The sequence below is a fragment of the Cheilinus undulatus genome, linkage group 4 (genome assembly GCF_018320785.1).
Source record: "Cheilinus undulatus linkage group 4, ASM1832078v1, whole genome shotgun sequence".
In the NCBI taxonomy this organism is placed as follows: Eukaryota; Metazoa; Chordata; class Actinopteri; order Labriformes; family Labridae; genus Cheilinus; species Cheilinus undulatus.
The window spans coordinates 53,211,562-53,226,511 of record NC_054868.1 but is presented as its reverse complement, the minus strand read 5'-3'; the positions used below and the strand labels follow the sequence as shown (position 1 = coordinate 53,226,511).

The 14,950-nt window shown below is 40.9% G+C and overlaps 1 protein-coding gene across 5 annotated transcripts in view; it reads left to right on the top strand.

Moving 5' to 3' along the window:
* LOC121507736 (glutamate receptor 2-like) overlaps positions 1-14,950 on the top strand; it is a 42,736-nt gene that overhangs the window by 15,856 nt on the left and 11,930 nt on the right. For 3 of the 5 annotated variants that reach the window (XM_041784066.1, XM_041784065.1, XM_041784067.1), the window contains exons 8-17: positions 652-819; positions 2,568-2,672; positions 3,571-3,678; positions 5,310-5,373; positions 5,610-5,752; positions 5,884-6,099; positions 6,949-7,103; positions 7,225-7,423; positions 8,058-8,305; positions 14,008-14,122. In XM_041784066.1, the coding sequence (XP_041640000.1) occupies positions 652-819; positions 2,568-2,672; positions 3,571-3,678; positions 5,310-5,373; positions 5,610-5,752; positions 5,884-6,099; positions 6,949-7,103; positions 7,225-7,423; positions 8,058-8,305; positions 14,008-14,122 (1,521 nt within the window). Of the gene's footprint in view, positions 1-651; positions 820-2,567; positions 2,673-3,570; positions 3,679-5,309; positions 5,374-5,609; positions 5,753-5,883; positions 6,100-6,948; positions 7,104-7,224; positions 7,424-8,057; positions 8,306-9,909; positions 12,672-13,903; positions 13,971-14,007; positions 14,123-14,950 lie in introns of those variants that run through there. The other 2 variants (XM_041784069.1, XM_041784068.1) reach the window with 2 other exon arrangements.

Genomic DNA, 14,950 nt, shown 5'->3' with positions numbered 1-14,950 from the left:
ACATAAAAAGAGAAACAGGACTTGTTTCTTGAAAAGAAGCCAAGTAAAACCTTCAGCTTTTTAGCAACATACTGAATGTGCTCTTTAAAAGACAAATTTTCATCTAGTAAGAACCCTAGATATTTAAATGAGGATATCAGCTCAATTTCTTGACCGTCTTTAGTAACAATTTTCTCAGACAGAAATCTTTTAGCTGCTCTTGAAGATGCAAAGAACACGAGTTTGGTTTTATCTGCATTCAGAACAAGCTGCAGCTGGCTAATCTGATCTTGGACTAAATCAAAAGCATGCTGAGGATGTACAAAAGCTTATGCAGGAGTGGGTGCACAGCAATAGATAACAGTATCATCAGCATAAAAGGGAAATTAAGAGATGTGACACGCTCTGATTGAACAGCCTGGGTTCTGCTGCTGATATAGTTTGTAGCAGCAGAACCCAGGCTGTTCAATCAGAGGGTGTCACATCTGAGTTTTTACAGATCATAAGGGGGTTCCACAAGGTTTCGTTTTGGGGCCGCTCTTATTCACTTTATGTATTAATTGTCCTAGACAGAATGGTTTGGGTCCCTCAGTCGTTCAATCAGTCAGTCAGTTGTTCAGTGAATCGACCAATTAACCAATCGATCAGTCAGCTCTGATTGTTTCTCCTCAGTACACCTCAGCGCTGACCTATGATGCTGTCAACGTGATGACCGAAGCATTCCGCTTCCTGCACAAACAGAGGATAGACATGAGTCGCCGTGGAAACAGTGGGGACTGCCTGGCAAATCCAGCGGTGCCTTGGGCTCAGGGGGTGGAGATTGAACGGGCTCTCAAACAGGTAAGACCTGGTCTGGACCCTGAGGCAGGCTGAGCTGGTTCTATTGAAGCTGATTGGTCGTTCTTTGTTTTATATATATTTATATACCTCCATCCATCTTGTGCTTTTCTGGGGCTGGTTGTTGCGGTAGTAGCAGGTTGAGCAAGTCAACCTAGACGTCCTTCTCCCTTTTCAACTCCTCCTCGGGGATCCCGAGGTGTCCCCAGACTAGACAGAATATGTATTCTCTCCAGCACATTTTGAGTCTTCCTGAGGTCTCCTTCCGGCTGGACATGCCCAGAAAGCCTCCAAAGGGAGGCGTCCAGGAGGCATCCTTATCAGACTCCCGAACCACCTCATCTAGCTCCTTTTGATGCGAAGGAGCAGCAGCACTACTCCTACCTCCCTCTGGATGTCTGAACTCCTTAGCCTATCTCTAAGGCTGAGCCTAGCCACCCTCCAGAGAAAACTCATTTCAGCCGCTTGTATCCACAATCCTATTCTTACTGTCATTATCCAGAGCTCATGACCATGGGGGTGAGGGCTGGGAGAAGACTGACTGGTAAATCGAAAGCTTTGCCTTCCAGGTCAGCTCCCTCTTCACTACAACGGTCCGGCACAGAGCCTGCAAAACTGCTGACGCTGCACCGATCCGCCTGTCAATGTCACGCTCCCTTCTACCCTCACTCGTGAATGAGACCCCAAGATACTTGAACTCCTTCACCTGAAGCAGTGACTCACTCCCCACCTGGAGGGGGCAATCCACCATTTTCCAGCAGAGAACCATTACCTTGGACTTGGGCTCTGTCCACACGGAGACGAAAACAATATATTGCTGTTTTGTTTTGAAGAAGTTTTCCGTAAAGACAGAGCCGTTTCAGGAACCACTGAAATGACTGAAAACGCTGTAGTGCATATGCCAAACCTGTACGTGGCGCTGTAACGCTGCCACGGAAATGCACCAAAGGAGAAGAAGAAGATCACAGAAAACTGACACAAACTTTCATCTGGTTGTTCTCCACATTGGATTTAAGAACATATAGTTTATGTGTTTCGCGGTAGTGGTAAAGGAGCATCAGATTTTGCTGTAAAAGCCATAACCAGCCCAGAAGCTTCTGCAGCTTGAACACAACCCTATAGTCCACCATTAATATTTTGGTCGGACGCGCGCAGGCACCTTAAGGGAGATACGCTATGTGTGACGTAATCGTTCAAGAAAGATGCGGATAGCCGTCTACATGGAGACGAAACGGTAGCCGTTTACAGATTTATGCACTCTGGGACCCATTCTCAAAAAGTATTTACAGTCACTCGAAACACCATTTCTGTGTGGATGAAACGCCGATCCGACATTAAACTTTTGCATGTACACCTGAATTCGTTTCCGTGTGGACGGGGCCTTGGAGGTGCTGACTCTCATCCCAACTACTTCAAACTCAGCTGCAAACCGTCCCAGTGCCTGCTGGAGGTCTCCAGCTGAGGAAGCCAGCAGAACCACATCATCTGCAAAAAGCAGAGATGGAATTCTGCGTTTTCTGAACCAAAGACCTTCCTCCCCAAGGCTGTGCCTTGAGATCCTGTCACTGAAAACCACAAACGGTATTGGAGATAATGGGCAGCCTTGGCAGAGGCCAACACGCACTGGGAACATGTCCATAGTGGCCCCGGTACCCTCCCCCCCAGAGGTTCGACTAGAATTATTAAATATCCTATCCATCTCACACTCAGATATCAGACGCCATGTTTATGCAAACTCTGTGTTTGTTTAGGTGCGTGTCGACGGTCTGACAGGTAACATCCAGTTTGACCAGTATGGAAAGAGAATCAACTACTCAGTGACCATCATGGAGCTGAAGAACAACGGGCCAGTCAAGGTAGGGGACCTTTAGCCTGGACACATGCTAACATGCTAACACATAAAACCCTCTGTCTGGACACATGCTAACACATAAAACCCTCAGTCTGGACACATGCTAACATGCTAACACATAAAACCCTCATTCTGGACACATGCTAACATGCTAACACATAAAACCCTCAGTCTGGACACATGCTAACACATAAAACCCTCCATCTGGACATATGCTAACATGCTAACAAATAAAACCGTCAGTCTGGACACATGCTAACATGCTAACACATAGAAGCCTCAGTCTGGACACATGCTGACATGCTAACACATATAACCACTGTATCACGCTTGACAATGCTAACATGCTAACACATTAGGATGCTGATTACAAACAGTGGTTCAGTGATTGCCACATAGAGCCTTTATTTTCACTAATTTAACTTTAACATTTTTGCTCATTGATAATAAACTGATTCTTCTCTAAATGACCTTTGTTTGATTTAAATGGCTTTTGTTGCTAACAGTACTTTAGGGTTGTAGCAGGTAAATACATGATCTAGCATGCTGGCACTTCATCTCAACCTCAGTCTGACCTGACTGATTTTAAAGTGCTTAAAAAAAACGAAAAATTAAACGGTGAACTGAGCACCGCACACCGCTCTTTTCCCATTGCCCATGGCTGGGCGTGGCCAAAAGTCACAGTGGAAAAGCCCTATAGGTCACTGGTATGGTGTTGGTTGGTCTAAAGTGTCCGTAGTTCCACTCTCAGATCTTAGATGGGCTAGGATGAGGTCAGTAATGTTTATTTTCTTCTTTCATTTGGTCAGAATATGAAGAATTATGCTATTATCATGCGTTTTATCATGACGCTGTGTTATCCTGTCGATGATGTTTGAGCTCCCTCTCTCTCTCCCTGTTAGATCGGATACTGGAACGAGGTGGACAAGATGGTGGTGACAAAGTCAGACCTTTACCCAAATGACACCATGGGGATGGAAAACAAGACAGTCATTGTTACCACCATACTGGTAAATGAACCACAGTAGTACACCTATACTGGTAAATGAACCACAGTAGTACACCTATACTGGTAAATGAACCACAGTAGTACACCTATACTGGTAAATGAACCACAGTAGTATACCTATACTGGTAAATGAACCACAGTAGTACACATATACTGGTAAATGAACCACAGTAGTACACCTATACTGGTAAATGAACTCACAGTAGTACACCTATACTGGTAAATGAACTCACAGTAGTACACCTATACTGGTAAATGAACTCACAGTAGTACACCTATACTGGTAAATGAACTCACAGTAGTATACCTATACTGGTAAATGAACCACAGTAGTACACCTATACTGGTAAATGAACTCACAGTAGTACACCTATACTGGTAAATGAACTCACAGTAGTATACCTATACTGGTAAATGAACCACAGTAGTACACCTATACTGGTAAATGAACTCACAGTAGTACACCTATACTGGTAAATGAACTCACAGTAGTATACCTATACTGGTAAATGAACCACAGTAGTACACCTATACTGGTAAATGAACTCACAGTAGTACACCTATACTGGTAAATGAACTCACAGTAGTATACCTATACTGGTAAATGAACCACAGTAGTATACCTATACTGGTAAATGAACCACAGTAGTATACCTATACTGGTAAATGAACCACAGTAGTATACCTATACTGGTAAATGAACCACAGTAGTACACCTATACTGGTAAATGAACCACAGTAGTATACCTATACTGGTAAATGAACCCCAGTAGTATACCTATACTGGTAAATGAACCACAGTCTGAGCGATGTCAGGTACTGAGGACCAGCTGGTTCTCCTCACTCCCTGCTGGGCAAACCTTCAGCAAACCCTTGTTTGAAATAATCACAAGACCTTTTAGATGTTTTACTTTAAATATGGTCTAAATTTTAGTCATAAAATGTCTTTAGGAAAGCAGCCTGTATTTTACATATCTGATTTTCAGTGGAATGACTTTGGTTGATAACTGTAATCACTGAATCATCATTAATGTCCTTCTCTATGAAGCCTACAGATCCGTGTTATTAGGGTTAGCTGAGGGTGATATTCTCGTACAATAATCCACCACAGAGCTCTGCGAATTAATACTGACATTAAAATAGAGACAACAAGCCTCTGCCTTAGCGAAGCCAGAATTCAGATATCATTCTGTATAAAGTGTATAAATATTTTTATAATCTATCTTTGTTGAAGGATTTTATTTTAAGTAGATCAGTGCTGGGAGAATAAAAAATCTGTAATGAACCATGCAGAGGGGAAACTTTTAGGCCAGTCAAATTGCACCTGTGGTCTAAATACTTCAGGAGAAAATAGACTAGTGTTTCCTCGGTCTGAGCTCCTCCAGGAGACTCCTGTCTCCTCCAGGACCAGAGAGGACTCCAGGAGTTGTAAAGTTTTGTACTCAGAACCAGCCACTGACAGTGGGTGAGGCATAGAAGTAAAGCACCACCTTTGGTGCCCCCTAGTGGCTAGATTTATGAAGGACTGCTTCACTACTACAGTGATGTGGTGATGAAGATAAAACCAGGAACAGGTCTGCACACTGTTCAGCTCTGAGTCTCTGTTTTAAATCTCTGTGTTTGTGTGTGCAGGAAGCCCCCTACGTGATGCTGAAGAAGAACGCTGAGCTGTTCCAGGACAACGATCGATACGAAGGTATGTATTATTATACTGTAAGTAATATCTATAATGATCAATAGAATTGATCATTTTAATAATTCTGATCACCTGTGGGTAGTTTAAACGATTAAATTATAATAATCACTAGAATTGATCATTTTAATGATGTTTTACACTGTAAAGATGATGTGAACATCATAGGGGGAGTTTTTGTTTCCGTTTCGGTTCCTGCCCAGAAAATTCGCCATCTCTGAGGAATGTTTTCGTTGCAGGGTACTGCGTTGACCTGGCTGCAGAAATTGCAAAGCACTGTATGATTCGCTACCAGCTGAGGATTGTGGGAGATGGAAAATATGGAGCCAGAGATGCAGAAACAAAAATCTGGAATGGGATGGTCGGTGAGCTGGTGTACGGGGTAAGAGTCGCCTCAAACCTAGACCTGAAAACCAGAAACCACATGCCAGTGTGGGCTCCTTCATGAATAATCAGACAGCAGTGTGTCGCTCTGCTTGTCTCAGTTTATCCCCTTTCTTCCATCCATGCCAGAAAGCAGACATTGCTGTGGCACCTCTGACCATCACCCTGGTACGAGAGGAGGTCATCGATTTCTCCAAGCCCTTCATGTCTCTGGGAATCTCCATCATGATCAAGAAGCCTCAGAAATCTAAGCCGGGCGTCTTCTCCTTCCTCGACCCGCTGGCCTATGAGATCTGGATGTGCATTGTCTTCGCGTACATCGGCGTCAGTGTGGTTCTCTTTCTGGTAAGTCTGACTGGTTAGACCTTTGCGGGTGTATATGAGCTCCAGATTAATAAAGGATGGTTTTAAAGTGAAGACATGTTCGGTCTTTTATAACCTAGACCTCTAGGGATCTTTTACAGTTCTACTGAATGTACATGTTATTAATCGGGTTTTTCTCCTGGAGTTAGGATGGAACTTTATAGTGGTTTTACACTTTTGTTTTATTTTTTGTGATAAATCGGGTCTTTCTACTGGAGTTAGGATAAAACTTTATAGTGGTTTTACACTTTTATTCATTTATTATTTTGTAAAAAAATCAGGTCAGTCTCGTGGAGTTAGGATGGAACTTTATAGTGGTTTTACACTTTTATTTATTTATTTTTTGTAATAAATCAGGTCTGTCTCATAGAGTTAGGACAGGACTTTATAGTGGTTTTACAGTTTTATTTTTATTTTTTTGTTATAAATCAGGTCTGTCTCCTGGAGTTATGATGGAACTTTTTAGTGGTTTTACACTTTTATTTTATTTTTTTGTTAGAAATTGGGTCAATCTCGTAGAGTTATGATGAAACTTTTTAGTGATTTTACACTTTTATTTTATTTTTTGTCAGAAATTAGGTCTTTCTCCTGCAGTTAGGATGGAACTTCATAGTGGTTTTACAGTTTTATTTATCTATTTTTTGTAATAAATCTGGTCTATCTTGTGGAGTCAGGATGGAACCCTATGGTGGTTTTTCCAGTTTTATTTTGCTTTTTGTAATAAATCAGGTGTATCTCGTGGAGTCAGTTAGAGTAAGCCATGTGTGTAAGGATTCCAACCTTTCCTGATAACCCTAGGAGTGTTTTGATCGCTGATGGTGGGTCTTTTAGGTGTCCAGGTTTAGTCCCTATGAGTGGACGTTGGAGGAGCCAGAGGATGGAGCTTTGCCTTTGACGACTGAATCCACCAACGAGTTCGGGATCTTTAACTCCCTCTGGTTCTCTCTGGGGGCCTTCATGAGGCAGGGCTGTGACATCTCACCCAGGTTGGTATGAACCTCACCAAAAACATGGATGTTGAGTTTTTGAATTCCTGTTTCATCAGCAGGGTGTTCTAACTAGAGAAATGATTTGGATAAACACCCCTGGGCGTCTCTGTCTCTATAGGTCTCTGTCGGGCCGGATTGTGGGTGGCGTGTGGTGGTTCTTTACTCTCATCATCATCTCGTCGTACACCGCTAACCTGGCTGCCTTCCTGACAGTGGAGAGGATGGTTTCTCCCATCGAGAGCGCTGAAGATCTGGCCAAACAGACGGAGATCGCTTATGGGACTTTGGACTCCGGATCCACCAAGGAGTTCTTCAGGGTAAGGTCAACTTCCTGTTAAACAGAAATGGTTTCAGGTTTGAAGCATCGTGACAAAGATGAGGTTTAAAGATTCAAATGTAGAGGAAAATCTGACTGCACAGACTTACCTTAGCAGCGTGAACTTCCCAACAAAAACATGGCTGTCTGATTGGTCATGATCTCTGCACAGCATGGTCACATGACATCACCACCATCATGCTCGCCCATGTTTAGTGTAATGATATCAGCCAGTCCATGTTTGGGGTCTCCTGGTGGATTCTGGTTTTAGTTGGCCCTCCTCTTCACCACAACCATATATGAAAACAAGACTTGATTGTCATTAAACCAAAGTGGACCAGAGCAAAACACCAAAATCCCCATGGCACTCCTGGAGTTAGACTGAAAATATCCACAAGATCTTAAGGCTGGAGAACTAACTAAGGTATGGTCAGATGGTTCTGTTCCATCCCACATCTCTGCTGGGTAAGCTTAGGGTAACTCTTAGGGTAACTGTAACCCTAAACCATTACCCTATTGAACCAGCTGGATGCGGGTCTGGATCCACCTGGATCCACCACCTGTTTTAATGCCTGTCTCTCTGTGGTCTTTATACCCCTCCCCTCTGTGTTCTTCATGCCCCGTCTCTCTGCTAGCGCTCCAAAATCGCCTTATTTGACAAGATGTGGCAGTACATGAAATCAGCAGAGCCTTCAGTCTTTGTGAAGAAAACATCCGAGGGTGTCCAGCGAGTCAGGAAGTCCAAAGGGAAGTACGCCTACCTGCTGGAGTCCACCATGAACGAGTACATCGAGCAGAGGAAACCCTGTGACACCATGAAAGTTGGCGGGAACCTGGACTCCAAAGGCTATGGCATTGCCACGCCAAAAGGATCCCCATTAAGGTGGGTGGATCAGTATAACAATGCTAGCAACCAGGTCTGCCTTGTACCATTCACACTACTAACCTGCTGCCTAGCAAACTGAGGCTTCCCAGAGTTTCAAAATAAAAGCTCAGCATACTGAGGCCCCCTAGGGTTTCAAAATAAGAGGTCAGCATACTGAGACTCCCCAGAGTTTCAAAATAAGAGCTCAGCATACTGAGGCTCCCAGAGTTTCAAAATAAGAGCTCAGCATACTGAGGCTCCGAGAGTTTCAAAATAAGAGCTCAGCATACTGAGGCTCCCCGGGGTTTCAAAAGAAGAGCTCAGCATACTGAGACTCCACAGAGTTTCAAAATAAGAGCTCAGCACACTGAGGCTCCCCAGAGTTTCAAAAATAAGAGCTCAGCATACTGAGGCTCCCTAAGGTTTCAAAATAAGAGCCCAGGATACTGAGGCCCCCTAAGGTTTTAAAATACGTGCTCAGCATACTGAGGCCCCTCAAAGTTTCAAAATAAGAGCTTAGCTACAGTATTAGCAGAGGTGTTTTGACGTGGGTAACTAAATAAAAAACACACCCGTGAAAGAATAACCACCATGTGCTAGTACCTGTTTGCTGTTATTACCTGTAATTATCTATGCTTACCTGTCATTACACCTGTGTGTTGCTGCTCTTCCAGTGTTTTTTCACATTTACCACCTAAGTTTGCTGCCTGCCTCAGAAGTCAGAGTCAACTAATGAAACTTGATAGCAAATGTCACCACACCTCAAAGAGTCCCAGCTTATACCAGTATGGGGGGGCTGTAAACTGGTCCCAGTATAAACCATTATGGGAGGCTGTAAACTGGTCCCAGTATAAACCAGTATGGGGGGGCTGTAAACTGGTCCCAGGCGGCCGTGGCAGTATGCGAGTGTGATGAATGCCACATGGCGGCTTTATCGTTGTTATAATAATCCACCTACCCTGATGACATCATCTCTGTGGTTTGTATGTTTCCATGGTTACCACCTCTCTACATGAGTGGTGGTTGCCATGATGACTGGGGGGGCATGATTCAGGTGTTTAAGACATTATCACTGATAATTATGATTGCCCTTGTTCATTTATGTCAATGTTGATTATGTAAAGCCATTCTCGGTTCTACAGTCAGTAATTTAATCATTTTACCAGCAAATATGTGACAATTTCAGTGTTATCTCTACATGTTAAATATTTTTAAACTCTGAGTTTTACATCTATGAATGAATAATTTAATTTGTAAATATTTTAAATAATTTGTTTATGTTATGATTGAATTTCAATGGAAAATAATTGATTAAAACTTTGTTAGTTCAACATTTAGTAACTACTTTTATTTTTAAATATTTTATTTTTAAATTATTTTATGATATCATTGAATTAGTCATATCTAACCTTTATTAGTTTGATTTCATTAGATTTTGTTAGAGTTTATTTACATCTCGATGATTCTTAAAGACCTGAATCACACTGGTTAATGACATTAATGTGTGTGAGTGTTTGTGGATGCTGGTGTGTGTTCGTGCGTGCTGATATGTGTGTTTGTGCATTGATGTGTTTTGATGTGCATGCTCGTTCATCAGCTGGTTTCTGACTTTGTCTTTACAGTTCACTGCAGATGTCGACTGTCCCTCCCTCTCTCTTTCTCTCTGACTGCTGCAGAGGATTTTTACAATCACTTTGTTCTATTGTACATTGTATTTAAAGCCTCATTAAGTGATTTAAGAAGAGGTTTGAAATGTGTCTGGATGAAATATTAATGAGGTTACACAGCTGTGCTCCAAAGGCTCATTAGGGTAACATTTAGGTTAGATTGGGTTGCAGGTGGGTTAGATTGTGTTACAGTTAGGTTAGATTGGGTTACAGGTAAGTGAGATTAGATTTGGTTACAGTTAGGTTAGATTGGGTTACAGGTAGGTGAGGTTAGACTGGGTTACAGGTAGGTGAGACTGGGTTACAGTTATGTTAGTTTAGATTTGGTAACCTAACTATGTTAGGTTAGGCTCGATTTGGTTACAGTTACAATAGGTTAGATTTGGTTAAAGATATAGATTGGGTTACAGCCATGTTAGGTTAGATTGGGTTTTAGTTAGGTTAGGTGACATTGGGTTACAGTTATATTAAATTTAGTTACAGTTATATTAGATTAAACTGGGTTACAGTTAGGATAAGTTAGGCTATATTGGATTACAGTTATGTTAGATTGGGTTACAGGTAGGTTAGATTGTGTTACAGTTAGATTACATCGGGTTACAGTTAGGATAATTTAGGCTAGATTGGATCATAATTATATTAGATTGGGTTACAGTTAGACTAGTTTGGGTTACAGTTATTTCAGGTCAGATTTGGTTACAGGTAGGTTAGGTTAGATTGTGTCAAAGGTAGAGTAGATTGGGTTATAGTTAGGATCAATTAGGTTAGATTGGGTTACAGTTAGGATGATTTAGGCTAGACTGAATTACAGTTATATTAGATTGGGTTACAGTTAGATTATATTGGGTTACACTTAGGATCAGTTAGACTAGTTTGGGTTTATGTTAGGTTAGATTGGGTTACAGTTAGGATGATTTAGGCTAGATTGAATTAAAATTATAGTAGATTGGGTTACAGTTAGACTAGATTGGGTTACATGTAGGTTAGGATGGGTAATATAATGAATTATAATTCATCAGAGAAATTAGATTCAGCATTCGTCATGGATCACTTAATGAGGCTTTAATTTACTATTTTTTTGTTGTGAAGATGTAAATGAAGAATGATTCTTGTGGACATGGTAGAACCAGAGACACGATTCAAAATTCAGATTTGATTTCAACTTTAACTCTTCAAACTTTGAGTAAATCTTCAGACAATGTCTCTGCTCCTAGCATGTTTTTACTGTTTCTTTGTTGTTCACACTGATCAATCAAAGTAATTGATTATTGATAAATATGTCTCTAATGATATATTTCCACAGATGGGCTCAGGTCCAAAACGAATATAAATTAAATGCTCAAATTACTCATACTAAATTTAGATTAATAATGGTATTTAAGTGAAATCATACCTAATCCAGTAAGATTAAAGAGCGATGAGTCCTGTTCTACTGATTGGCCAAAACTGTTGATAAAAATATTTACATCTCAAAAAGCTAACTCCAGCTTTCAACACAGTGCCATTTTCATTTGGACAAAAGTGTTAATTTATGGACACAAGGACAAATTCATCATGTCATGACACAATGAAGAAGCTCTGCCTGCTGAATCAGTTTAAACTTTTTTTTAACGCAAAAACAGAAAAAAATTATCCCTGGAAACAAATCAAATCAAATCAAAAACCAAAATGTACCCAAAGCTGAATTGAGCGATAGAGATACACTGATCAATAACTAAATCACCTTTCAATAACTAAATGATGTTTAATACACTGATCAATAACACTGATCAAAAACTAAACCAAGTTTCAAAGAATGATCAATAACAAAACTATGTTTAAAACACTGATCAATAACTAACCCATGTTTAAAACACTGATCAATAACACTGATCTAAACTAAACCATGTTTAAATCACTGATCAATAACCAAACTATGCATAAAACACTGATCAATTACACTAATCAATAACTAACCCATCTTTAAATCAATGATCAATAACTAAACAATGTTTAAATCAGTGATCAATAACACTGATCAATAACTAACCCATTTTTAAAACACTGATCAATAACACTGATCAATAACTAAACCAGGTTTAAAACTCTGATCTATAACTAAACAATGCTTAAATCACTGATCAATAACACAATCAGTACCTTAATGATTATATCACTGATCAATACCTTGATGATTTAATCACCGATCAATACCTTAATGATTATATCACTGATCAATACCTTGATGATTTAATCACTGATCAATATCTTAATGATTATGTCACTGATCAATACCTTGATGATTCAATCACCGATCAATACCTTAATGATTATATCACTGATCAATACCTTGATGATTTAATCACTGATCAGTTCTTTGATAACTCTAACCCAATCAGATGCGATCAATAAAGATTTTTTTTCATGATCTTGAAAATTTAAGTGATTTGATTTTATCACATTAAAAATAAAAAAAAATAAAAAACCTTTTAAGATAGATCTTCAAAATAAAAGTCCTCAGATGTTGACTATCAAAATAAAAGTCTAAAACAGAGATATTAATTTTATTCTTAACAGCTAAAGAAAAAAACGTTCACTACTGATTTTTTAATCTACTATTTATTCAAAAACTTCCTTGATTTTTGTTTTTTATTTTCATACCTATTTACAAAAAAGTTGGGACGTCGTGTAACATTAATAAAAACACAATACAATTATTTGTTAACCTGTATTTATCTGAAAACCATCACAGATGTGACAGTGACGACACTAAAACACCTTCACATTATCACAGATGTGACAGTGACCCATGCCATAAACACTAAAACGCCCCCACACCATCACAGATGTGACAGTGACCCATGCCATAAACACTAAAACGCCCCCACACCATCACAGATGTGACAGTGACCCATGCCATAGACACTAAAACACCTTCACATTATCACAGATGGGACAGTGACCCATGCCATAGACACTAAAACACCTTCACATTATCACAGATGGGACAGTGACCCATGCCATAGACACTAATACACCCTCACACCATCACAGATGTGACAGTGACCCATGCCATAAACACTCATACACCCCCACACCATCACAGATGTGACAGTGACCCATGCCATAGACACTAATACACCCCCACACCATCACAGATGTGACAGTGACCCATGCCATAGACACTAATACACCCTCACACCATCACAGATGTGACAGTGACCCATGCCATAGACACTAAAACACCTTCACATTATCACAGATGTGACAGTGACCCATGCCATAAACCCTAAAACACCTTCACATTATCACAGATGTGACATTGACCCATGCCATAGACACTAATACACCCTCACACCATCACAGATGTGACAGTGACCCATGCCATAGACACTAATACACCACTCAGTATTAATGCTGTCATCACAGATGTGACAGTGACCCATGCCATAAACACTAAAATGCCCCCACACCATCACAGATGTGACAGTGACCCATGCCATAAACACTAAAATGCCCCCACACCATCACAGATGTGACAGTGACCCATGCCATAAACACTAATACACCCCCACACCATCACAAATCACCTATACCTAACTTACCTTCTTAACTGTGGAATGTTTCTGGTGTTTCTAGATCATTCTTCACGGATACCCAACCCAACTTTTTGTAATGTTCTGCAGGCTTGGAATTCAGATTGCATTCATTTATTTAAAACATTTTATAATTGTGGTCATTGAATATCTTATCCTTGAATTTATCAGTCAAATTTAGTTTGAAAGGATTTACACGTCACTGTGTTCTGTTTTCTTTTCCATTTCACATGATGTCCCAACTTTTTTGGAAGAGGGTATGGTATTCAGCAGGCAGAGCTCAGCCACTCATATATTCTTGCTAGTGTTAGCTTGCTGCTAAGAGCATCCTCCAGCTGTGTCTATGCTGTTTATGCTACGCTAACATGTTACAGTGCACACCAGCAGGGGGCGTGACTGAAACGCGGTGAACCTGGCCGTGTTAAAGTGACCCAGCAGGGGGCGTGACTGTGTGCTAACAGACGCTGTGTTCATGTAGAAATGCGGTGAACCTGGCCGTGTTAAAACTGAACGAGCAGGGGCTGCTGGACAAACTGAAAAACAAGTGGTGGTATGACAAAGGCGAGTGCGGCAGCGGAGGAGGGGAGAGCAAGGTTAATACACACAAACACAGACACGCACACGGGCGGGGGCTCTGAAGAAGCAGCACAGCATAGCCCCACCTGTGGTGGAAAAAAGTTAGTGACTAATCTTAACGCAATAACTCAGGGATGATTTGGGGGTTTTAAGAGTGTCTATCAGGTAATATAGTAATAATAAACTAATTTAAATAATAATAATAATAATAATAATAATTAAATGATTATTATTATTGTTGTTATTACTGCTGTCTCAGCTCTTGGACAGCGCCCCCCACAGGCAGCGCTGTGTTACGCTGCGTGCTGCTTCTTCTCACTGTGTTGCGCTCTGTTTGGTTGAGGTCTGGGTACAGGTCAGGGTCATGGCAGGCTCAGGGTCATGTGACCTCATACCAGATGGCAGCAACAGGAAAACAACAGGAAACAGGTGAAGAGTTGATGATAAAAGGTGTTTATCAGCAGCTCTGACCTGTTTCATCCAATCAGAAAGGTTCTCATGGCAGCGCCTCTCCCCCTCTGTCTCAGTGGCCAATCAGAGGGGCCTATGATGGCAGGCTAATCATGTTAGCATGTAGCCTGAACATTTATCTAAAATGATGATGAAGTTTCAGACCGTGTAAATGGAAGTAAAGGGATCTATTTAATCTTATTAACATCCATCAGACGGCCCTTTCACGGCCGCAGGACAGAGCTTGAGAACCGCTGCCCCACTAATAACATAAGATAACATTGATAATGATGTTATTTATGTTATTCCCATTGAAGAGTGCCAGTAAACCTTGCCGTATTGAAACTGAATGAGCAAGGGACCCTAGACAAGATGAAAAACAAGTGGTGGTACGA